At 41.8% G+C, this 26,766-nt stretch overlaps 1 protein-coding gene across 1 annotated transcript in view; it reads left to right on the forward strand.

The window, feature by feature from the left end:
- The window catches only part of LOC119551674 (homeobox protein invected), a 34,480-nt gene extending 8,247 nt beyond the window's left edge, over positions 1 to 26,233 (forward strand). The window contains exons 2-4 of the mRNA XM_037861128.1: positions 23,517 to 23,522; positions 24,783 to 24,949; positions 25,689 to 26,233. Coding sequence (XP_037717056.1) covers positions 23,517 to 23,522; positions 24,783 to 24,949; positions 25,689 to 25,958 — 443 coding nt within the window. The 3' untranslated portion in view covers positions 25,959 to 26,233. The remainder of the gene's footprint in view (positions 1 to 23,516; positions 23,523 to 24,782; positions 24,950 to 25,688) is intronic.
- The last annotated feature ends 533 nt before the right edge of the window (positions 26,234 to 26,766 follow it).

The following is a 26,766-nucleotide window of genomic DNA, read 5'->3' on the forward strand; positions in this document are numbered from 1 at the left end:
TTAGGCCCAACAGACCACCCATGTTGGCCAAAAAGCAAAGAAAAAAAATATAAAAAAAAAAACGAAGCCGAAACAGAAACCGAACAAAAATGTTGAATTGAAATGAAATGAAAGACAAGTTTCCGCATTTGGGTTTGGGATTTCATATTGTATAACTTGGGCATGGCATATAAAAATCATTTTTATAACTTCATTTGTGTTAATTTGAAAACGAGGCAACAGCGCGTCGTGGGGTGTGGAGATACATATTTACAGCTGTCAAAATATTTTCTACAAGCAAATGACTTCATTCATCAGGCAAATAATATTTCGAGATACGTGGGAGGTACCGGAATGGGGCAGGGTCTCCCTTTTGGCATTCGGGCATTCGGGCAGGCAGTCAATCAGTCAATCACTCGCAGCCAAATATGCATCAGGGAAAAAACAAACAAATAATCCCCATAAGCCTCATTATTATGACTACAGACTGTGGGGCCCACAATGATAATTCGAGTCGAGAGAACTCTGGGCCTCTATCGCAATCTAATTAAGCTTGACGGCCGACACACACACGAATTGTTGCCTTTACTTAATCGTTTATTTATTGCTCACACTCAGGCCCGGCTTCGGTATTCTGTCACTAATAATGAGCTTATAAGCCCAGCCGATTCCAGTTGTGGTCATGTCTACCTACTCGATATGCGATTTGAATATTTCAATAGATCGCCGATCCGATCGAGTCGTATTCGCGGACGGCCAGCCTTAATTGAACTCATTTTTCAGTTCGGTAGCTGACACTATTTTCTGGTTCGGAACCATTGTTAAGAGCAATCATTTAATTGATTGGAAAGTTTTAAGGCGGTAGTTAAGATTTGCTTAAAAGATACGGTTTTATTAGAAACATTTGGGAGTGCCTTAATGGGCGGAATAAGTTCATCTGTGTTTTAATTGCCTTTATAGCTTATGATTGTAATGATCTATAAGACTTGTGATCTTAAATGTTATGCGTGGCATGCGCCCCTTTCAAATAACTATATGGTATTATCTTTATAAACACACTTACCTATGTTGTTTCTGAAGTGATATTATGACTTTTTGAAATAAGTCCAGTGAGTTAGTCGAAATATAAACCAGTCTCATAGGGCCCTATAAGACACCATAGCTTTAGTAACCCTCAACGCAATGGACTAGTATAATTTCCCAACCTTAACCCATTCGGTACCTTCCCGCTGGCCTTTCTGGTGTTAATTGAGGCACATAACTCGCACCCAAGCTGGGTTTATGCCTTCGATGATCATCTGAGATCGGAGCCAGGGGCTTTTGGTGTGGGGAAATTTTGGTGACTTCCTTTGACAGCTCTCGGATGGCCGGGAAGATGTTGATGTGGATGTCATACAGACTGACATGTCTGCAGGGATCGCTTTGATTATTTTATGTCAGTCAGTCACGACAGATATCCGAAGTCGGGGAATCGAAGTGCGTGTGTGTGGTCAGCCGCATTTGTCAAGTTTAATTGGGAAGCGAGTTGGGTTCCCTTGGTTTCACTTTTTCCCCAACCAAAAATAATAATAAAAAAATGTAAAAAAAACCAAAAGAGATACTTTGCATGCCCAGCGAGTCGCTGATGCTACCCTTTATTTCAGACATATGTTTGGCGTCGGCGTCTTGGACGTCGTCTTATTGTTTGTTTATTACTTGTTTCGCTTTAATTACTTGTTCGTGATGATGACGACGAAGACGATGCTGATGAAGATGGAGCCCGCAGAGAAATCGGATAGTCACACTTATTGGAATTACTGCTTCATTATCATCTCTAAAGAGTTTTGGCCAACTTTGGAGTGTTAGTGGGAAAACAAAAGGCGGCGTACGAGCCAAGAAACTGGTTCACCGATGGGATGGGGCCAAGTGGTGGAGTGGAGGATGGCCCCAGCCATCAGCCGTCGAGTGTTGGGTAAATAATCAGTTTGCTTAGTTACTCCGTGGATAATTGAGAGATTCTAGCCTCGTTCCAGGAAGCCTCTGCAAAAGGCGCCAGAGGGGGGGATAGAATGGAAAGAAGGCAATGTCAACTGGAGATCAGCTATTGTCTAACTTTTGATCTATATACGGAGGAGCAGGCTCCCCCAACTCCAGAACTGAGTCACAAGCAAAGGATCGAGCGATCGAGTAGTGAGGGGGAGCCACTTGGAGGCCCCGTAGCCCCCTCTGGATCTTCGTTCCACATCCAAGTTGTTGTTCAGCGAGCCAAGTTCTCGGACCACCCAAGTTGACAGCGAACACGAACAACGCTTAAGCTTGTCCTGTACTCGCAGACCAACAGAAAGATACTCTGGCAATGGAGATGGAGATGGAGCTGCAGATGGAGCTGGGGCCGAAGATGAGGCTTCGGATGGAGCCAGCGAGGCTGCTGCCTCACATTTTGGCCAAGGGGACCGAAGACGTCGTTCCAGTGCATACAAATAAATTTTATTAAGCAGTTAGAAACAAGCCTTAATGAAATGCACCACGAGCAGACAGTCCGATGTCTGATGGCATGGGAGATGGGTGCGTGAGAATGTGATAAACGAATCGAAATGCCGGGAGGAAGTGGAAGGAACCAATTAACGGATATACTGCAAATTAAAGCAGTTGTAATTTTCAGGTTTTGAAGGTTGAGAAATAAACATTTTTCATAGGGGTATAGTCTTATAAAGTATGTTGAGGGAAGTTCTTTTACACAGAAACTTATTGTAAAGTGATTTATGGTATGGTGAATTATATTTGCATGAAACATGATCTGTTTGATGAAATTCGATTTTCGATTAACAATATCGATATGTCGCATATCAATTGCCCATCTCTAACTGCTTCAATCCTAAGCACTGATGGTTGCGTACACAGATGATCTTCTTGCAGATCTGATCGTCAAGTCTAAACACAGGGGATAAGATTGAGGAGCGGATCCGATCAGGTTAACCAGTAGCCGCGATCAGTTGGACACAGTGGAGCTACTCAATTTGCCGGCCTTGCCAATGGCTGATGTACGCCGGGTACCCCATTTACCGATTCTCGATTCCCGACTCGTGATCGTCGCGATCTTCGATCTTCGAACAGCCTCCACTCATCATCAGTTGACTGGGATCTCAGATCGTCGATTGCCGATTGTCGTTGGCCTGTTGCCGGTTTCATTGCGATTTATGTGCGTAATAATTGTGACAATCACAACAAATGCGAATCCTACTTCGGAGTCGCTGACAATCGATGATAATGACGATGCTGATGATCGCAGGAGGCAGCTTTATGATTACTTTTGTCATCATTACTGCCCTGGTGGCCAATTCGAGTTCATCTCCGGTAATTAAATTGCATTTCCCAGTGAATTTATGCGTCTTGGGGGGAAAGTTGGAAGGAATTTATTGTAGTGAAATAAATTTGCCAAAGTAGGCTTGTGGGTAAACTGATAAATCAGCTTAATAAATGGGGAAATGCTTAAAGGAAAATAAAAGTAACTTTTACTAATTCTTCATTTTTGATTAGATATACTCATGCCTTAATTGGGCATTGGGATCAATCGAGACATCAATAAATACAATTTATTGCCAAATCCCCCCGATAAATCCTGTTAACACTGGGTGATATCGTGTTATGAACCGATCCATTAGCGACAAATTATGGCACTCCACTCGGCTTCACTCAACCTCAAAAGATACGCAAACTTGGTGTGCGTGGAAACTCAATTGCCCGAGTTCGAGATCGAGATCGGTTAAACTGCTTCAATTGCTTCGGGGCGCACTCGCACATAGCCACCGATTTTGTTTTATTTTTGTTTTATTTCTTTTTACAACGTTGAAAAAAATGTGTAAAAATAAAAGAAACAGTGTCAATAAGATTGATGGCTCGGAGCTCTAGCCAGTGCCAGCTGACGAGTGTCCACCACGAGCTCATAGATAGCTGCCTGCATTCAAAACTGGCTCGCAGTGAGAACGAGTATCTGTGCGTCAGAGTATCTGAGTATCCGAGTGTATCGTTGTATCTGGGCATCCGTGTGCGGCTGTGCGCCACTTAAGTTCGGTGTCAGTCAGCTAGCGGGGTCTTGAAGACCCGACTTTTGGAGGGTATGGTTGGGGGGGGGGGGGATGGATCGCACGATGATGTGGGGACCACACACATTGCAAATGTTGATTGCCGACTTGACTGACACTTTTTGATAAGTTGATTAAAACGTATTTCTGTCCGAGATACATATTCTGCCTTCTGCCGCTTTCGAGTGCATTGACATTGAGTCGCACTGATTGAGAGTGAGCTAAGGAATGAATGGGCTCTGGAATTCGAAATCTCTGTGAGTCATTACCGATCACGGTCAATTACGATCGGCATCGGCCACTCTTGGCCAAATCTCACATTTCCCAGAACAACAACGACTTGAGGCGGCAATTAACGCGCTTGCGTTTAAAATCGCCAGGCAAACGCGCCACAAAATTGCTTAATTAGAAACAAAAATGGGTTCACAAAACTCGACTTCATCTCGATTAATTTGTTGCTCTTTTACGTTTGCGTTTACCTCAACTCTACGAATTTGTTATTTAATTGTCTGCGGGTCGCCAGGGCCTTCAACATCGATTAATTGTCCAACAACAGCGAACAACTATTTCGATACCATTTTGATTCGAAACCGATCGGGCAGCGATTTAATTGCCATTTTAAAGGTTAAATTATTTTGTAGCGTTTGCCCACATTTGGTATTGATTAATTGCAATTGACTCTATGCCAAAATTGGCTACTGGTATCCGATCCGACGTTCTGATTTGATCCGACACGAAATCGAAACTGAATTCGCAGTAGAGTAACGAAATCGAAACCCCAATGGAATGTGGATTATAAGCTGTAGGGTATTTATATGCAGTTATTGTGGGTAAATTGAGTGACAGTTGTCAGAAATATGCTAAACGTTTCGGTTTTGAGAACAGGGAAATATTTGTAAAAATTCCTTTCCTCTTAAACCTCATTTTAAAATGTAAAGTTTTTTTTTAAATAAATAAAATCGAATCTTAAAGGAATCACGGAAATAAGTATTTAATAAAAAAAAGGTATATACTTATTTTGTATATATTTTTTTAATTTATTAGTCAAATTTATACTTATTTATTTTTAAAATTTTAAGTTTATATGAAGTACCTCTTCCAAATCTCACTGTACATCGATTATAATGGGCACACAATCCTGTTGACTGTTAAATTAAACCCAAACCCCAGGAATGACAAAAAACAAGGAATCGATTGGATCGACCAGATCCCAATTCAATCAGAAGAATGTTCTCCATTAACAAGTTGTCCCCAGAGCCACTTCTTTATCCCGATCCAGCCGCAAAACATCTGCTGGATGTGTCCGGCCTTGCCTTGATTTCAACATCTGTGGGGACCAGCAAATATTTGCATTTAAACATCGTAATCATATTTTCAACTCATATGCTTTATTATTCGCAGTTAGTTTTTCTGTCAATTTGGATGATGATTGAACTGCCGGTGATTGAAACATTTCATTACCGAGGCCGTTGAAGTTCCCTCTGCGCTGTTTCATTTTGGTGGCCTGTATTTAAATAATTGGATATGCGTGTGGTAGAGTTCAGGAGATTTGGGTTCCAACTGACGACGTTCAATCTGCATTCGAGTTGACGTTGATCTTAGTTCCTGTCCGATTTCCTCTGGCGCCTGATCCACCGATCGCTCTTCGCAGGGGATCCGCACTGCAGCTGCCTGCGTTTTTGGATACTCGAACTCCAAAAAATCCACCTTGGGGTTACTTCTGCGGTTAATTTCTGCCTGACTAAACGATTTGCCATTCATTTGCAAGGCAGAAACCCCTTGCGGTTGTTCAGTTGCACAACTCTTGAAATAACAACCGAAAGAGGCACAAATTTATGGTATTTTAATATTGATTTGCAAGTTAAGCGATTGCGCTCTGTTCTGTGGTCGGGATGGTTCATTAGGGCATTATGTGGTCGAAGTGGGGATTTGGATGAGGTTGGGATCTGTTTTCACATAATTAGGGGTATTTTACTGGCACCATTGTATAAAAAAAGTAAAAAAAATATAAATGGGAATGGCAGTTAGACCACTTAATATGGTAATATTTTCTTAAATAGATTTTAGAATATTAGATTCCATTTTATTAGCTTCCACAGACTTAGATTTGCATTGTTTGGTTGCATAGGTTAGTTTGTTTATTTAATTATCTAGAAAATATTTTAGACCTTACCATCGCGTTCTAAAAAGTTCGTAATAATGGTGGTTGATCCAAATGTCAACATTTTTCTCCATATCTGTGTTATAATATCGTTTTGACTAACTTTGCGTAAGTAATTATCACTCCAAGTTTTCCACATGATCGATGACAGATGTCTCGTTTCCTCTTAGCTCGGCGCTCTATTTTCTGTCTCATTTGTGGACCTATGAAGTCAGGGTCCAGTAATAGACCATATCATATCATACCATTCCATGGCTTCCATTCCTTTCGGGTTCGTTTGCCACTTGGTCTGTAATTTTTGTAGTGGCCATTGGCTTAGCGGCTGTTGCTATTGTCGTTGGTGGTTTTTAAATGCTTTTTACCATTCGGTGGTTGATGTTTTTGTTGTGGGACAACACTTGTTTTCGTTTAATGTCTTTTTAATGGGCAACGGCATGTTTGGTTTTCATGTTCATTTTTGTTGCGTTTTCCTTTATTGAAATGCAAAATGATAAAGCCAGAGGCCAAAAAATGCATTTTTTTTTCGCCTAAAATATTTATTTAATTTTATTCTTACTCATTTTTTGACGTTGTTTGTTTGTTTGTTCAAGCTGTGTTTTTCGAGATAATGATGTTGTTGCGTTGTTGCAGTTGTTGTTGTCGTGTTTGTGTCGTGTGTCGTGATCGCACCCAAACAGGCCAAGACACCCTCTTGGCACCTCACCTTTTTGGCCAAGACGAACGGCTTCAGGTGCTTCGGGTTCTCTTTTTTCGTTTTGGTAGCTGCTCTTTGACAAACGCGTTTGTGTGGCCAAGTGTTTTGTGTGTGTGTGTGTCTGTGTTGGCCATGTTTTCCTCATTGGAGCAATTATTATTTATTATTGTTGTTGCCACTGCTACCGCCACTGATGTTGAGCAGGTGAGCAGGTGTTAATTGTCAGAGTTGAGTTCGCTTTTGGCGCGCCATCTCTGTCTTCATTCACTCGTTCTGTCTCTTTTGGGTCTCTTTATTTAATTTTTGGGGGACTGCCACTTGTTACTTGAAGGTGAACTGAGCAGCTTCAAGAGCTTCTAGCGCTTAAAATTTAGTTCAGAACAAGAGAAATACCACTATAGCATCTTTAGCTATTAGAAAAATAAAAAATTTTATTACTTAATAGGTGAACAGGTGATAAGAGCTTACAATACAATCCAAAATTTGATATATTTAAAAAAATAAATATGTTTATTGTTAGTTAAGTTAAATGTTGTTAAAAAGCTGTAATTTAATTCAAAGAAATATTAAAATGTTAATATTAGTTTAAAAGTTTTAGTTAGGTAAGTCCTCATACTTTAAAATCTTAAATATTCCATGTCAATTTAAGTTCAAAAAATTGTTTTGAATATTATTTTAAAAACTAATGATATTATATAGGGTGCCTTCATAGGTGAAAGAAGCTTATAATAATAATAATAAATGTGATACTTTTTAAAAAATTAACTTTAATTTTCTAACGAATGCTACAAAGTCTAATACTTTTAACAAACTGCTAATGATATGATATAGGGTTCCTTAACTTTTAACTTGAATGCTATTTTAAAAGTTTTAATCAGGTTACATCCCCATTTTTTAAATACCTTTTCACATTCACACATTCTTTAAGTTTTTAAATTAGATGCTGTAATATAGAGAGATATGGCGTTGGTTTCTGTTCCTCTTTTAAATGTGTACCATGCCCCAGTACATATATTACCTGCTCGACTTTCCCGACAAGCCCCCCTACTTATCCAGCCCCATTTCTCCCCCGTCCAAGTGATCATCGCAACGACCTTCTGGTTCAATTAACTCGCATCGGGGAACTTGTTATGGCCCCTTGTTATATCCCTCTCTCGGAAACCGATTCCCCCAGCAAGCACAATAAACGATGTGTCCGAACAGAACTTAACCGCAAAACGATTACAAATGGTGAATAATGTAAAATCCATCAACTGCAAATCAGGCGAGTGAGCTGCTGCCTGACAGTTTGTTTGTGTGTCTAAAGCGGCCCGAAGAATCCGGGGTTTTCGGGGGGGTATACGAATGGTAGTCGTAGAGGATCCACCGGGTCCACGATCGTTGGCATGTGGCAAAGGCTGAAAACTGGAAACGAGACAGTCCGTAGCGCACACACAAAATGCCCATTTGATGGACCAAGGTAAATGGAAAATGCTGCACTGGGGAAATAAACAAAGAAAAGCCAAGACAGACAACTGAAAAGGGGGAGGAGTGGGTGGGGCGGAAAGCTGGCAAATATTTGCGCTCCATTGAAAATGCGGTTAGACGCGGTGGAACCACTCCCCCCTCTTGGCTGCTAAATTGTGGGCGGTGAAAGCTGCGTAAGGCGGAACTAACTGTTGTAAATTTGTTGACATTAGCCGGTCGCATTTACATGTGCATTATATACGGTATACTTAGTACTCATGGCTACCGCAACAAAATGAGTTATTTTCCACTTTGCCAATGGCAGCCCGCAGACTTGTCATTAAAAATCCATTAACTATAGTAGCCAACTGTTGTCGAAGGAGTTTTGTGGTTCGATCCTGGTGTTTTTTTTTGGGGGCAGGTCATATGTATGTGACTACTGGCAGACGGGCAGACAGCAGGCGGTTAGCACTGAGAGAAATTGGCGAAGCGAAAACGAAAGTAGCTGCAAAGTTGATTTGGTATTTGGGTTAAGTTATTTACGGCTGGTTTGCAGCAGAAAGGGAAAGCCTTGAAGGGGTTTAAGTCAAATAAAACAGAGGTTTGATATTATATTACCCAAAGGAAATACATTTTTACAAGCTTAAGATACATCCAAAGCATCTTAGTTGCCCTGAGATACTTTCAAAAAGACCACCCATTAATCGTAGTACCCACACAGAATGTTAACGATCTAGTCCGAATAAGACCTAATGGAATACTTTGGTGACAATCGACAAATGGCACTTTTCTGTAGTGTAATTTACGAGTATGTCTCTGTCACGCCTGGCACATGACTCACTTGGATCTCGCAATGCGCAGCCGAATCTTCCATCTCCATTTCCATCTGGCAGCCCCAAAAAGCCCGCAGACCACACACACACGGATTCGAATAGGAAGCGGGAAGATCGGAAGAGATTTCATTGTAAGCTATTAAAGTGGGGGAAAAGCGTGTGTGCATTTTTAAGCCAAACCATTCCGTTTCGAGCAACCAACCATTCATCCGTCTATCCATCCATCCAACCATCTGGCCACCCACATTGCCACAGGGATAAAGAAGGAGTAGTACCCCTTCAAAGGGGCCGACATGTCAAAGATTTGCAAAAATATTTCACAACATGAGAAATGCGATGCAGCAAGATGTCAACCGAATGCGCAAAACACTTAAAGATGCAGTTTTCCCCCTAAAAGATCCACATGGAATGGGGGGCATAAATCACACTGTTCGACGGAGTGGGTGGGGGCCATAGCTGGGTGGTATTGTACGTAAGGGGTTAATGCGTGCCCGATGTCTGGGACTCCTTACAACCAATTAACCAGCCAAGATTTTCATTGCGCACACACAAATCAATCGAAATCGAAAAGAAAAGAAAATCGTAATCGATGCAGCAAATACCAGAGACCAGGGATCAAAAGGGGGAGTGGCGGGGAGAAGAATTTGGAGAGGGGGCGCCACACAGACTTAATTAAGTCATCAACCAGAAGGCAGGCTAATTGGAGATCTGCGCCGCGATCGCAGCATCCAACGGATACCAGAACCGGGGGACGGCCACAGATACGGAGATTCAGGGAGAGGGTCTCTGGACTGGATGGCGGGATTGTGGCAGGGATTGGGGTATTCCTCGGGATCGAAAGGGGGGGGGGGGGGGGGGGGGGGGGGGACATCGAGCCAGATCAGTGACCACGAGACGCACCCGCAACTCGAAGGCGGCGGCGCACACAAGAACCACATGATGAACAGCCAAAGAGATGATCATCATTATGGGCTTCATTTGAGGCACTGAAAATTAAACAGGGTTAAAGCAAGGATATGTTGAAATATGATCAACCGAAAATAGAATTACAAAAAGTGATACAAGTAACAGAGAACTAGAGAACTTTAAAGCCCTCAGTCAATTATAATACAATCTTGTAAAAGGAAAATCATTTAAAAATGTTTTATTCAGATGCAAGAAATCGCAATTATTAAATACATCTTATATTAAAAGAGGTAGTATGGTAAATACATCCAATGTACATACAAAAATCCCACAAAAATGGTTATAGGCCTAAGAATGTTCAAAAGTTGTATATCTTTATATTTCACATACTTTTCTCTCGGTGCACTTCTCGATGATTCAGTAAATCAACGAAGACCACACACATGTGTGTGTGTGTGCCCTTGTATCTGTGTGTCCACCTAGGAGTTCCCCACAATCGCGCTCTCGACCGCTCTCTCCAGAGATTTGAGATGGAATGACTCACGGATCGAACTTTAAGGCAGGCAGCTTTTTTGGCAAGCCGAAGAAGACGGCCACAATGAGGAAAGCGGAGCAGCAGCAGCAGCAGCAGCGGACCACCTAGCAAGTTGGTCCAATCCCATTTCCATTCCCAGGCTGCCTTTAGGGTGGTCCAAAACTGAACTCTGCATCTTCGCCGCTCCTGCAGGCGGCTCTTAACGAAGAGGGCTCTCCCCTAACACTCGACGACATAATCTGGGGACAGGCCGAAAGACGAGACACTTTTTGCGGTCATCCTGGCCTGTCTGCAGTCGTGTAAAGTTTAGTTACACTAGCTGACAAAATAGTTCTTACTAACGGGAACATTAGAATATTTAGTTGGCTACATGTTATTGTGTAGTTAAACTAAGGGCTCATAAGCTTTGACTTCCTCCGCTTATAACATCCTTTTCATTTGTATTTTAAACTTAACTACATGTCAATGTTAAAAGAACTGCCTTTCTATAGAATCATTATACCATTTCGAATGGAACTCTAAGATTTGTTGAATATTTTGACATACTTTGAAATATTTGTATTGTATATTAATTTTGATACCGAGTTTTATATGTTTTATTTTACTCCCCTTATAAAATCCTTTTCTTTCTTATTTTAAACTTAACTACCATGTCACTGTTAAAAGAACTACCTATCTAAAGAATCATTGTATCATACTTTGTAAAATTGTTGTGGCTTAATAATTTTTAAACCTAGTTTTATAGGTACTATATATCATAATTTCTAACCTGTCTGTCTAGTGTAATTCACCTGATCCCGATAGTCGCCTGCTGATGTTGTTTTTGTCTCCTTGCTTATCTACAATGTTTTTACATTGATTCGGGATTACCGGCTTTTCCTGGCCCCTCGAAGCCCCCCACTCCCATTTGCCCACATTTGCATACCGTAAATGTAGCATTGACATTTTTATTAAGCGACTAGTTGGTTAATGCTGTTAACCCACGACAGCCAACGGAGCCTGACCACACACCACTCTCATACATACATACGCACACCAATAAGCTCGCAAGTGAATTATTTACCCTCGATTGCAATTACAAAACACCGATAGGCATCTGGTTCTCGCAGAAGAATTTGCATTTGGGGAATTAAGTAACGCGCGCGAGTTTAACTCTTCCGTACCCCCGTTCTTTTTTCCAAGGGTCCTACCCTCTCTTCCGCTCTCTTCGCATATAATTAAGCCGTGGAAGCCTGGAATTGCGAGCATGAGCTGCGTCGACAGAGGCAGAGGCAGCAGCAGCGACTGCGCAGCTGCACTTGGGTGGTCCCCTTTGCTCTCTTGTCAAAATGTGTGGTCTTTATTAATAACAGCAGCAACAACAACAACAACCAAAGGGGAGTGGGGCAGTGAGAGGGGGGCTGGGGGGTTGGGGGGCAAGTTTCGCTGTCGCCAATACAAAACGGATGTGTTGTTGCTGCCTTCGAACTTGTTGCATGCGCGATCCGCGAGAGAGCCAAAGCTGCAGAGAGTGGGGGACTCTCCCTTTTGCCTTTTGCTCCTTTGATTTCTTCCGCAGAAGCTGCAAATTAAAACATTCCTCTCCGCTCTCTTGCGCTCGCGATTCTTTGTTTGCTTTGCTGATGACGATCATTTCGCATTAAGTTTAATTTAAGTTGAAATTAGTTCGTTAATGAACTCATCAGCTACAGTTTTTGACTTTTGTTTATGGGCGCAGACTTGAAGGGGGATACACGAATGCCCTTTGTTTTGGGGAAGAGGGTACATGCGTTTGCTAGAGGACTCTTTAAAATGTGTCTATAGATCAGCATTTACAAAAAATAAGTTACTTCAGAATTACTATATCTTAACAACAATTAAGAATATTATAAATATTTGGACTTATATTTTTTAAAGTTGTTTCTTAATTTGGAATGGAAACATAAGTTACTTCAGAATTACTATATTTTAACAACAATTTAAAATATTATAAATATTTGGATTTGTATTTTTTTAAATTGTTTCTTTATTTGGAATTGAAACTAAAAAAAAAATGATTTCAGTCTGCATATTATGAACCTAATACCTAATTTTTAAAAGGATGTTAGGTTGATTATGTTTTTTTCCATGTATTTATCCAATCCCTTCCTTTCTGTTGGCCAAATCGTAATGAGTTAATTAAGGAAGGTAAAAACATTGCAGCCACACAAAACAGACAGCTAACATGAGGATAAATAAAAACAGCATTTAAGAAACAGAAGAATCGCGTTCGGAAGACAAGAGCATCTTTACGGGAGATTTAAATAAACTTTGTTGCAGCTGCATCAGACGCAAGGAGAATGGTTCGGGATCCCCGGCAGCAGATGATGAATCAACTAGCCCCGACTCATATGAAATATTCTAGCACGCGTGCAAGTAATTAAGCCCACTGAGATGAGACATCTTTTCGTATCTCACACACATAGATCTCCGATATCGTTATCGAACATGTTCATCTTGCACGCTCGGCGGCGAAGAATTGTGGCAGCGAAGAGAGGCGAGAAGAGGGTCCCGAAGACGCGACTGCAGCTGAGGAGAAAGTATGAGGTTGGGTTTTTGTTAGTCGGTGCCTTAATGACATGCTAATGACTCCAAATGAGTTGACTTTAATGTAATTGAACAATTAACTAAGATAAGGATGCGGTCGTTGGGTTCGTTTCGGGGAGGTCAGGGGAGAGTCCGGGCGAAGAAGCAGAGGAAGCGGAGAAAGGCGCTTGAAATTTTGTTTAATTTTTTTATGGGCCTCAAAAGTAGGTAGGGCGGATAGAGGTTTCCTTTTGATATTTAAGTACTCCGACGAAAATGGTTTTGTTTATTTTTAGAGATTTTACTTATAAGAAATATAAAAAAAAATAAATTGATCACATATTTGTAATGATATTATGGTATTTCAGTGTAAAAATAAATGTCTACTAATAAATTAACAAGTTTCCCAGCTAAACTTTCCAATCCGAAACCCCTTTCTCAGCCAAACATCCACATTCGATTGTGCTAATTTCTTTATTCAAGTATCATCGCAAGCGGATCGAACCATCCGCTGGGGATTCTTCGCACCCTCCTGGAGACTTGGGCCCCCATATCATTGCTTATGCAGCACATGAAGCTGCGGAAAACAAATTTACTTGCATGCCACAGATTCAGCTGGAAGCTGCCCCCTGCCTTTAGCTTAATTGCGTGCATAAATTGTTTCAATTTCAATAAAAAAGCCAACTCACTGCGAAACAAAAGCAGAGCAACAAAGTTGCACAACTGGCCTGGCCGGAGAGTATCAATCAATGTGAGAAACTCAGCCGGGCGATTGTTTGGTTGCATTTTTAGTTTGTGTAATTAATATTCTGTGCACTCACATCACAGATACAGATACAGATACAGATTTGCCCAGCTACCGCTACAGATACTCGGCCGCAGATACAGATACAATCGTGTTAACAAGCCCAACAACAATTGACATCTGCTGCTGCCACTGTCGTCTGGTTTCGTTTTCTGTCTTTTCCTCTCGACTCCTGACTAATGGCATAGAAGTTTGAATAATGAATGTGTTCTTTATAGAGCGTATGTTAGTGCACCAGATACTAGATACTAGATCAACCTGCCGCACGCCTAATGCCCGACATTTTCGACAAACGCTTTGTAATTGAAATGTAAATTGAGGCCCGGGCTTAATTGATATGCTCGTCCCCCACTTTGTGGCGATTGTGTTTAATTTGCATCTCACTACATTAATTTTATCCCAGGAATACATCATGAGTTGACGGTTTTCAAGGGGTTGTTGCTGGGTGGTTCGCCAACTTGGGGGTGGTTTAGGCGTTGAATAATCGCTAGAAAAAGCTTTGATACGGTCAAGCGATTACGATTTTGTTAAGGGTTATTGGCGGGTTTTTGATTGACAAAGTTTGACAAATAATAAAGGCTGTGAAAAATGTTGCTCATTCTATTATAAGCATTGTAATCCCAAGGTTTCTCGAAAACGTTCTCTAAATGATCTCAGAAAAATGCAGACTAATTGCTCATGTCATGATACTCTCAAGGAACATTTTTGTATTATTTTTATCTGTAACATGGAAACCACTTTTTTTGTTATCTCCGCCCACCGAAGTACTAACAAATTTAATTAAATTTTCGATTCCCCGGATCTCCGCCCCTCGGAGTCAATCCATTCCACTTGATAATTGAGTGTGGTTGCTGCCGAAGGGTGGTGACTGGGGGGTGTACAAGTGCTTAAACAAGCTTTCATGCAGCAAATTCAATAAGCCCGGATCCAATAAAATCCACCCCTCAGACGGCGGCCAGCACTCCATCATCACCTCCCCAACTCCCAGGGAAATTGTTTGAGTGCGGCCTATCTTGTCGACACACTCGTGGGTGGTTTTTCCAGGACTTTTGGGGGAGTTGACAAAATGTGGCTTATGATTAGCGTGAAAAATAAACAAGGTTCCCTGACTGACTCTTTGTTTTCCGCTTATTTGTGGTTTGTCATCTTGCTCGGCTTAATATTCATGCGTATGCACAACCCTCTTTCGCGTGGGGGTGGAAACTCTGCCATTTGTATTTGGGGGCGTTGCCGGCGGAAAAGTTGAAAAGCAGAAAACTTGTTGGCCAAAATCGTCAACTCGAGGCTAATAACTCATTTAAAAAGAGTGGCTGACAACGTTGTTGCAGCTGCTGCAGCTGTTGCAACAAACAGCAACAGCAACAGCAAAACACTGGCCCCCAGAGCAAAATAACTTAATTTCATAAATGGCCACGGAGAGTCGCCAAAGTGGAAAACGGCTTTTAGCCGGCTGAAAAATTTAGCTGCCATGTTTGACTCTGAATCCAGTCGACTGATTGACGTTGCCAGTAAGCAATCAGCCATGCAATAGTGTTTTTCTGATCTTTTTTTCTTGTTGTTGTGTTGTGTCCGCGCTATTAACTTGGCCAATTCGTGTGCTTAATTATGCTTGCAACGCCGGTGTTTTTCCTCTAACGTTCTTCTTTTCATATGCTAAAATTGCCTTCTGTCTGCCGGTGTTTTGGCTTTTCTGGCATGCAACATTTGCATTGATTGTCGGCTCTTTCGTCTAACCAAATTGCCGCCAGTCAGCCAACTGTGGTTTATGGAAATTATAATGGTGACATTTTCATTCCATGGCTAATTGGGGCTGCAAGATTTTCGGTTTTTATTGGAGTGGGCCAAAAGACTTGAAGTCCGGGTTGCGACAAGTGAGTTATTAAACGGCGCTCAACGAGGCGTATGAGTAATGCCAAATTGTTGGCCATTTCAATAGAGTGTTTGCTTGGCGTGGGGAAATAATAGTGGAATAATACCAATAATAATATTTTTTTTGGTTTTACACACATGTAGGTAATAATTGTTAAATAAATAATCAATTTACGTTGTATATGATTTTATCAACTGTTAATTGAAAACAAATAAACTCCAAGATAATTGCCTTCTTCCACTTTAATAGGTGAGAATTAACAGTTAAATAAAAGGGAAAATTTAAATATTTTTTGCTCTGGCCTTAAAAAAATTTATTTAGTATAGGAAAACTACCTAGGTTAATAATACTTATACCTTAGCTGAGGTAATTTAAATATTGCAAAATACCTTATTTTTAATTAATCTTTTATTGGAACATTTTGTGCTACCCATAGCCTTATGTATACCTTATCTCAATACCCACACCCACTTAACTTGATTCGCTCATTCCCTCATCCATTCAATCACTTCGAAATCCAATTCGATTGAAAGTTTGCTGGCAAATTGCGCAAAACAACAGCAAACAAAAGTCAAAAGCGAGAAGTAAGTGAATTGAATGCAGCCGAGGAGTCGACAAATCGAATCGAAAATTGAGAATCTGCAGCAGACAAGCTGGGCACAAATAAACAAACAGGCAAGCAAACAATCGGAGAACTCCCCCACAAACGCAGATACGGACACACAGATACGAACGGATACGGATACAGATACAGATACATTACGCCACCCCCTTCCCAACCCGTCGACGACTATCAAAAGCTCGTGTATGGTAGCTGTCAGCTCGAGTTGAATTTAATTAAATCCTTCATGTCGGCGTGTCTGTTAAAAATAGACAAATGACAGTTTCCTCTTCACGGGAAAAAGGGAAAATCGAGGAAGGATGTGTATAAACTGCAGGCAGACAGGGATTAGCGGGGGCCGTGGGGTCCTCGGCGGAGGATAAGGGCCAAGTGCAGCTCCGATGACAGTTGAAATTGAAGCACAGATTACGACAAAAAACTGAAATTGAATTGAAATTTGTTCTGCCCGCTCTCCGCTCCTTCTTCTTACCATAATTACTTAATTAAAAGCGCCGCACAAACAACAAACACGCGAAATCGGGCCAACGAAGGGATAATAGTAATTAAAAGTCGCCAGATCGAAGCGTGAGAATTTTAACAAAAACTCTGAGATCTTGGGGTTGTCGCTGAAACAACATCGAGAGCATATCGATAGGGTCCCCGCTCCTGAAACTGAATGAAAACCATCCGATCCGACCCAGAGCTGGTTTGTTTACTTTTGATACTCTCACAGAGTTAGGGTTAGTTGGGATAATCATGAAAAGTTGGTAATACTTATAGGATAGTAATATACTAGATTGAATTTTAAACACTTCCTTATGGTAACATATATTTTAAGGTTCAAAATAATGTGAAATTCTAACTGGGTGGATAGGAAAACATATACTATGTTTTTCTGCATAAGGTAAAGAATCTATTGTAATATGATCATATCCATATTAATATTATCATATTTTAGATCATAGTCAACTGACTGGGGATCTTTAATCAAAGAGTATTCTGGGATGGCTTGTACTGCCTTCTTTATAAAGCACAACAGTTCCCCCAGCTCGGCTCCTGGAAATTGTCAAGATGCCAGAAGACGCTTCCCCGACGATTGAGCCGGGAGTCGATCCCAGAGTCTTCTATGCGGCGTCTTCTGGCGCCAGCTGCTTCCTCTCCCTGTCTTGCCATCTCCTTTTCTCCCTCACACTCTACAGCGTATCAGACAACCTGCTGACGTCATAAAAACTTTGATAACTTAATTAAGAACAGAAAGAGCAGCAGCAGCAGCATCCCCAATCAATTCAGGTTCAGAATTCCTGGGCTGCTGTTCCCCTTAGTTCTTTTTCAATACATAAAAAAAGAAACCGAAACTGATATCAATACTGTCTTTCCGAGTTCAAAGCCAAGGAATGCGGTAGGTAAACTAAGCCAAATTAAAAGTGATCGCATCATTTTATCGATAATTTATCAAAGCCGAAAAACCCAGTGGCGAATACTCTTTATTCGGACAAGGGCTTGGGTATGGGGGCCATAATAAAAGCATATAAAGATCTGGGGGGAAGGGAACGAAGCGACCTTTGGAGACCATGCGAATCGGTCGACGTGTGTGGTCCACATGGCGGAATCGGAATCCAAAGCGACGTCGTCGTCGTCGACTTCGAAATTAGCATAAGAGCCCGATCATGATGAGGATGATGATGACGCCGATGATTATGATTATTATGCTGCCCCGGCCGACTGAGAGATCAGCTGCATGGCCGAAAGAGTGAGCGTAAGAGCCAACTCAGAGGCATGGCCAAAAGCCGGGCCATAAATCCACGGCGAACACCACCGCACAGGTGGTCAACTTGGGCGGCTCGCCCTGCTGATATTTAAAACAATCTGTTGTGCTTTTCAATTACTTTATAGTACGTACACGACATACGAACGATCGGCTTTAGCTCTGGCCGAGACTGGCTCTGAGTCTGAGTCTGTGGCTCTGACTCTGGCTTTTTGTCTGCCATAAAAACTGTTTAAGGAGCGGATCTAATCGGTGGAGGGAATCGAGTCTACTAGTCCATTTGATCTTGAAATTTATTCCAGAGGTGATTTCACATCGATAAGGTTGTTATTTTTAAGGGTTATCATAAATCAATAAAAAGGTAAAGTAAGAACAGTTGGATATCGGATTGTATATTACTTGTATCTATGGTTCAACCAAAATTGTATATACCTTATATAGGAGTAAATTAGGGAGTAATTGAATGTAAGCTAATAGGAAACATTTTCAGAATGGTTTAACATATTCCTTTGATGATAATAATATTTTGGTAAATTCCTAAAATGGTTTAAATTTCTTCGATTAAGCCCGTTGAATGCGCTCCTGTGCTCGAGATCTTGTGCCTGCCCCGTACATTGGCACAAGAAAAAAATATGAAAAGAAAAAATCTTATGAGCTCAGCTGTGCTATTAATTGTTTTATTAAGACATTTCAAGATTTAACATGCCATACACCCTACCACACAAAGTGCAGGGCATTGAAGGCTTTGGTAAAAGCTCATTAATAAGTTGCGAGCAAGCTAAGCTAAATATTAAAACTTATTAAGATAATATAGGAAGCTGAAAAACAACACAATATTTGTTGATAATCCTATGAAGGACTCTTTATGTAATCCTACATTGTATTAAAAGGGAATACAACGTTATGTTCCGTTGATTATACTGTTCTGCAGAGTACTGCATGAGTGCTTCGAACCTGACCAAAAAAGCTGAGATCTGGACCTTCTGTCGGAGCCCTGCATCTGGGATCGAGTGAGTCTCGGGCCCATCTTCTGCCTCACTGCCTTTCCCCATCAGCATCATTAACGTGATCATCATCGCGATTGGGATCGTGATCATGGCCCTGAAGACGATCATCGCCGATGAGGACCTTTGGTGTGGTCCAGTCCAGTCCGAGTGGTTTGCATCTCGGTGATCCGTGGAAGATTGATGTTAATGTCGGCATCGCCCTGGTGTGAACACACTTATTCGCATATTTGTTTTGCAACCCTGCCATTTGGCCACACACGACGTCCAGAAAGGTTCGATGGGGCTATCGCCGCTAATAGAGCCATAAAGCGAACATTTATTGATCTACAAATTATTTGTGGGCTGCCGCTGGGGCTTGATACTCCGATTTTTTGGCTGCTTTTGTGGGCAATCTAAATATTCATTAGTGTCTGGGCGGCTTGATTGGTCGGTCGATCGCCTCAGAGATCCGCTGCGTTCTTCGATTTAATTTTATTTTTATAGCCCCCCACGAAAAGAACGCGCTGACTACCGCAACCGACAGCAAAGCAAATAAACAAACACTCTCCCGATACCGATGAGATACCTTTCGTTTCGGGTGGTCCATCGAGATCAGTGGCTCTGATGTGTTCATTAGGGTGAAAGTAACTCCCAGACTCGCAAGACTTTGACTGATCTAATTGGAGAAACTGGAGCTGCGATTGAGACTGAGCTATTCGAGCCGAGAGACTGAGGATTGCGTTAATTGAGAGGCCATAAAAGTGCACTAATTTAGTCGAAATATCCATAGAAGCGTAAAATGTTCACACCTCAATTGCACAAAGCCAAAGCAACGTGTCTATTAAGGCGCTCTAAGCTCAAGATATAGCTGCGACTGCAGATACAGATACAGATACAGATACTTTGGCCACCCATATCGGTGTCGCCTGTACTTGAGGCCTCCGGCAATCTCAATCTCAGTCTCAATCACAATCCCCAATCCCAGTTGCAGTTCCAGGCCACCTGATGCTCAGCACGGCCGGATTGATTACAGTTTCTTAATGAAATTGTTTGCTAATATCAGCGGAAAATGCGGTTTGCAATTTGTCAAACCAGTTGCGGCCGCCTCATGGACCCAATCAATGCTACAAGGTGTAAGCGATATCTCGGGCAGGGTATTAAATCGCTAAAGGTGTGAGAGCGCGTAAAAGGCTGCCTCGGAATTCGCTGGGATCATTGAGGAATCTCCTCCGCGATCATCTCAATCGAACCATATTCAACACTATAGTTATGCGGCTCTCAAATTACTGAGCCATTTAATGGATATTTACGGTTTTTAGATGGTTTATAATAAAATATATGGGAAATGTTTATTAGTTGCCAACATTACACCATCGATATAAATATTTATCATAATGATTTTAGTTCTATGACAAGGCTTCATGTTGATAAAAGCCTGTTTTGCTGATGGGGTAATTATAGTAGTTCCACAGAACTTCAACTTTCCTTCTCTACTTTCATTTGCCGACTTCAAATCGCGTTTGAGGCAACATGTTTTGACACCTCCAACTCGCCCATGGAGCATATTCAATGAAGCGCCCTGCGATGAAAGAACCGCGAGGACAACTTGGCCAATTTCATATGCAAAGCTGGCAAGGGCTATGCAAATTAACCCGCAGTGGCAGTAAAAAGCAAATAGCAAACGACCGCACTGATAGAGCAATTAAGAAATATGCTTAAAAATATTTCCATGCAGGAGGGAAAATTATGCGATGGAATGTTGTCGCTGGCCTTTGGCGTTTTGAAGTCAGCTAGTTGGTTGTTGGTTGCTGGTTGCTGGTTGGCATGGCTATTTTCGAGCTGCGATCGATCGATTGAGCGATAGACAAAACGCTGACGAAGTTTCCAAGCCTATATACGATCATCATCATCATCGGCATCGGCATCGGCATCGTTTGTCATCCGGCGATTGCGATTGCGAGTGTCGCGCTGTCCGCGTCAATCATTTCAATTAAACGTGCAATCAAACCGATGAGCGACGCGTCGTCATGTCAATATTCATCAGTGTCGCCAAACCGCAGCGTTAATTTGCCTGTCTGCCAGGTTGGTGTTTATGCGTGGGATCCAGCGATCTAGCGATCTCTGATCAGCGATCGGCCATCAGAACTGTGGATCCCGAATAACCACCGATCAATCATCGATCGCTTTCACTTTTTCACATGTAAATTTCCCCGGCTATGTGTTGTCTTTTATGGCTTATTAATGATCTGGGCTCGAATGTGCGATCATTAGAGACAGATACGAGTTGAGATCGTCTCGAAACAGATCGCTTACATCGAAGCTCGACGATTGAAGCTTATGTGACTGGTTCTCGATCGCCAGACCGGCTCCATCGGTATCTGAATCCGAATCTGTATCTGTATCTCCATATGTATCTGTATCTGTTTCGGTTTCTGGCTCCCCTGTGACGCGATCACCGTGGTCTGTGTGTGGCCCGTTAGTTTGAGATCTTTATAAGTCAATTTCGGTGCTGCTTTGCTGTTTTCTGTTTGCAGTTGCAGTTTGGAGCGTGAGTTACGAGTGTCGTACTGGAATACTCCACCGGATCTTGGGATATTTGGCTCCTGCAGAAATCATCATTCCTCGGATTTAATTGCGCACTTTCGGGGAGGTTCATTCATTGGCTCCGCCTAAAAGGTAACTCACCTGGTCGGCCAGATTCCTTTTGTGTGCCCGAACTGCTGCTTTTGGCATTTGCAACTCATGTTAAGCATAAATAAAACAAATGCGTTTATTTTAAACATATGCCCCACTGGCTGAAGAAGCCTGCTTTTTGCCTCGACTCACTCGGTTGCCAAGTTGGGTCATTGAGGCTGCTGATGAAGACATCTTCCCGTTTTTGTTTTCTTTGCCGTCTGTTCCTGCCCGATGTTGTTTTTTGATGAACAAGAATTTATGTGAATGTGCGTCTCTGTTTTTGTTTATTTCTTACTGGCTTAGTGAAGAACAAGGCCAGTGCTTGACTTCTTTTTGCTGGATTTCGGCTTGCGGCTAAAACGCTAAAAACATTGGCTTTTTGGGGCATTTGTTTGATTGCAGGGGACTTAGGTGAACAGATTGAGAAGCGCAGAGGAGGGATGAACGTGAGGTAAGCTGTTTGAGAAGCGCGGAGAAGGGCGCATCTAGTGAGGTTAAGTGAGGAAAGAATATAATTTAGTGTTAAAGTTTTTAGCAATCCATTATCAGATTTATTACTAATGAAGAAAATAATACTAGCTTATAAACCACAATTATTTATACACATCTTTTACAAGCTACTTTGATTTGAATATAAACCTTACATAATAGTCTTAAATTATTCACCCTCCCAAGGGTCTTTACTACTTCTCTCAATACTTCACCAACAATGATTGAGTTCATATAATTTGTATTAAAGCCAATTTGAAGTAACCCCCAAGGAACAACCTCCGGAAACTCCCCCGAAAAACAACTTAGAAACTTTTATTGTGTCAAATTTGCGCAGCGGGGCAATGAAAAATTTAACACGCTATAAATCACAATTTCCCCAAGAGGAGTGAAAAAGCAAAAGATTTGACGCTGGCAATTGTTGCATTGTGAGGCGTTTTCTTTTTTTCCTTTTACCCAAAAAGGAAAACTGCCAACCCCTTGGCAATGTCCTTGCGACGCTTTGGCATGCAGCTCCGGTTCGCTTATCTCCGCTTGCCAACATGCGTTTTCTTTCAGCGGGTGGGTGGGTGCTTTTCCTTGGGGGCGTAGGAGGTCACCGTGACTTGGATTTTCCTGGCCTCATCGTCTCCCGGCTGTCTGACAGGTTCAAGGTCTGCTTTTCCTGCTCCTGTTTGTTTTGTTTGCCTTTCTGTTGTCGGCTGCGTGTGAAATTTAAAACCATGATAACACCTTACAACGGCCACGCCCACTGGACACCCCTCCGCCCCTTTTTCCTTCCCATGCCCACCAATATTTTGGTTTAATTTCGCGCCCGTCGGCAGCTTTGGCATTTTGTTGACAAAATTGATTTGTTCAATTTTTCCAACGATTTAACTTAGGGCATGACTTGGTTGCGTTGCCATTAGTGCCGCTACATTTGTTTTGAAGGTTGTTCTGGGGGGCGGAGGCGACCTGGATTAGTGGGCGTGGCCGAGTGGGGTCGCCGGGAATTTTTGCACGTTTCGCCCTCAGAAAGTTTCCGCCAAGTCGCGCTGACGTCGAGGAATTTAATCAATTTCCGATATTTTATTGATTCGCGTTAAAAGTAAATTAAATTTTAAATTGTCCCAAGCAGTTTACCCTAAATGTTCTAACCTATACCTTTCTTTCTCTCTCTTTGCAGGTCGAAGTAAGTACAAAACGGTGGCAAACTGGGACTTTGTGAACTGGAAATTCAGAATCGATATGATGGTGTTTAATAGTTCGAAGGAGCTGAATGGGTCAAAAGTTCTTGGTAGAGGCTTAGATCTGAATTATGGTACTGCAAAAAAAAGCTGATTGCTTGGTTTATTGGAAATATTACTTATTTATGAGCTTGCAGGTTTAGATAATATAGGTTTTAATATAAAACCAACGAGGGGCTCTCTTTTCAGGTTGGATCGGTTTAAATTTAAATTATTGGTTTTTGAGCTTTACTTATAATAATCGTTTTAAATGTTTTCCAAGGTAAAATACTTTTTTTAATGATAGAAATGATATATATTTAGTGACAATTAGTATTAGTGTTTATATTAGTAGACTGTAGAGGTAGCTATGAATGTGACTGCCCAAACTTAAAACTTAACAGCTTTAAACAAATTTTCCGCCAAGCCATTTTGCCCGAAAGTCCATACCCAAGACCCTCGCAAATGCCTTATGATAGATGGAGCTCTTAAATTACAAAATACTTGCCACATATTTTCAGTTTCGTTTCGTTTCGAACATCTTGCGGTCACTTGACTCGGCTCCTCCTTTGACCAAAATATTCCCATTAGTGAAACCTCATAATCGCTTCATCTCTGCGTTACCCATTTGCATTTCGGTTACAGTTTTCCCAACTATTTCCGAAACAAGCCAAACTTTGAAACCCCAATTTCGAATAGAATTTTATTTGCTAGTCTTGGCCCAACTTTCAACCCAACCCACATCAAGTGGAGCGATTCTTCGCGCCTGTCCGCCCCGAATGCTGTTAATTAAATCCAAGACAACTCAAGTCGTCCCATTTTGGGGGGTGTTTTTCGGAAAATCCTTCAGGAAAATTAGCCACAGTCAAAAGTCATTGCGTTGATTACTTTTTGAAAATGACGCGAGCAATTTTCCACCCGAAAACTTTAATTGTTTTAGCTGGTAAGCTGTGAAAAAAGAGGGGGAAGAATTGGGAAGAGGGGGGCCAAAGGACGTTACCCCGGACTCGTCTGGACGCATTTAAATGTGAATTAATTGCCGGGCTGCGCTGCATATATGAGGCGCAGGATTTATGTCCGCCCGATGAGTCGGCAGTCGGGCAGGTTGAGTTCTGGAGTTCTGAAGTCTGAGGTCCAGGTCCAGTCATGTTGGTGCCATTAAGCGCTCCCTGGAATTTTTATGACCTCCGCACTCATCTCATCTCATTGTGTTCTCCATTTCGCAGGTCCACGAGCGCGAAAGCCCAAGAAGCCGGCCACGTCCAGCTCGGCGGCAGGTGGCGGCGGAGGGGGCGGGGGCGTCGAGAAGGGGGAGGCCGCCGATGGGGGCGGGGTGCCCGAGGACAAAAGGCCGCGAACGGCCTTCAGCGGTACGCAGCTGGCCAGACTGAAGGTAAGGCTATTTCCCCATATATATTTGTCCATATTTCACTCTAGCACACTTGAGAAATAATGATCAAATACAAAGGGAATATTAAATTAGTTCCTAACAAGCTTGTTAAATAAATCAGTTTTACATACACACCGAATAATAAGTAAGTTGCTAATAAGCTGGCTAAATAAATCATTTTAAATAACCATAATTATTCAAATTGTTTTTTATGTGTTCCTTAACAAATGTGGTTATATAAAACACTTTGAGCACTTTAACATATTACATTTATACTATCGTGTTTCCAGGTTTTAAATTGTTATTAAAAACATTTTCATATTATCTTTCAATTTCTGTAAGACACTTTCATATCAGGAAAGTAATTTAAAATTAATATATTGTAAGATTATACATTAACATTATTCTATCGGGCTACCAGGTTTTAAATTGTTATTAAAAACGTTTTCATATTATCTTTCAATTTTTGTAAGACACTTTTATATCAGGGAAGTTATTTTAAACTAATATATTGTTATATTATATTATCAAAAGGGGCCCAATGTGGCCCAAGTGCGACGATTAGTTTCTAGTCCCCAACCATGCCTACCTCTGATTAGTTTACTATAAACAACAAATATATTTACTTCCTATTCACTTTAAATTAGCTGCATTATCCTTAAAGTATTGTAATATATTATGATCCTGAAAATCCTTTAGAAACCTCCTAAACCTTCCAATTTTCCCTCTTTTTCGCCTCCAGCACGAGTTCAACGAGAATCGGTATCTCACGGAGAAGCGCCGCCAGCAGCTGAGCGGAGAATTGGGCCTGAACGAGGCCCAGATCAAGATCTGGTTCCAGAACAAGCGGGCCAAGCTGAAAAAGTCGAGCGGCACCAAGAATCCCCTGGCGCTGCAGCTGATGGCCCAGGGATTATATAACCACTCGACGATACCGCTGACCCGCGAGGAGGAGGAGCTCCAGGAGCTGCAGGAAGCGGCCAGCGCCGCGGCCTCAAAGGAGCCCTGCTAGAAATCTTCTAGGGGGTCTCCAGCAATATCTACGATCTAGTATTTATGGAGTAGCGTGTAAGGCTAGCTTTTAGAAGTTCTTAGCGATTAAGTTGTACAATATTCTAGTCCACCGCACACGCAATCGCAAACAGAATCATCCGAAGAAATCGCCCGAAGAATTCCCCCCCCCCCCCAAGAAGAAATCCCCCGGAGAAACGTATCGGTTGCGTGTGCGTTTTGTATAATAGATTCATAAATTCACAACTAAATAATTTAATAAACATTTAAATTATACACGCCGTGTTGTTGCTGTCGTTATCAAAGAATTTTGCATAATTTTAATTTGATTGCCATATCTGTTTATGGGCCGCGGCCAATCGTCCAATCGTCCAATTGGCCAAGTGGGTGGTCTGTGGTCTCCAACTATAGCGATGTAGATATATACACTCGTATTACCATTTTCCGTGGGCGTCGGCATTAATTACTCAATTAGCAATGCGCGGATGAAAAGATTGGGCCAGTGGCCGCAGCAATTGCGGGAATTACATTCGAATTAAATTCATTATGCAAATTGAATTTTAAAACTGCTATCTGCGAGCATAATCACGCCTAATAAACGGCGTCTCGTCTCGATTCCAAGCATTAGCCACATATATTATTAAATTCCCTCCTGCTTCGACGCTTTGTTTTGGCCCCTCTTGTTTTTTTTTTGTTTTCGTTGGCTCCCTCCTCTAATTTAGCCATTAAATTTGCATACAGTCGTCAAATCCAGGTGTGTGTGCAGGTGAGTGTGTGCTGGTGTGCGAGTGTGCGAGTCTGCCAACGGC

Source organism: Drosophila subpulchrella, chromosome 2R, assembly GCF_014743375.2.
Source record: "Drosophila subpulchrella strain 33 F10 #4 breed RU33 chromosome 2R, RU_Dsub_v1.1 Primary Assembly, whole genome shotgun sequence".
NCBI lineage: Eukaryota > Metazoa > Arthropoda > Insecta > Diptera > Drosophilidae > Drosophila > Drosophila subpulchrella.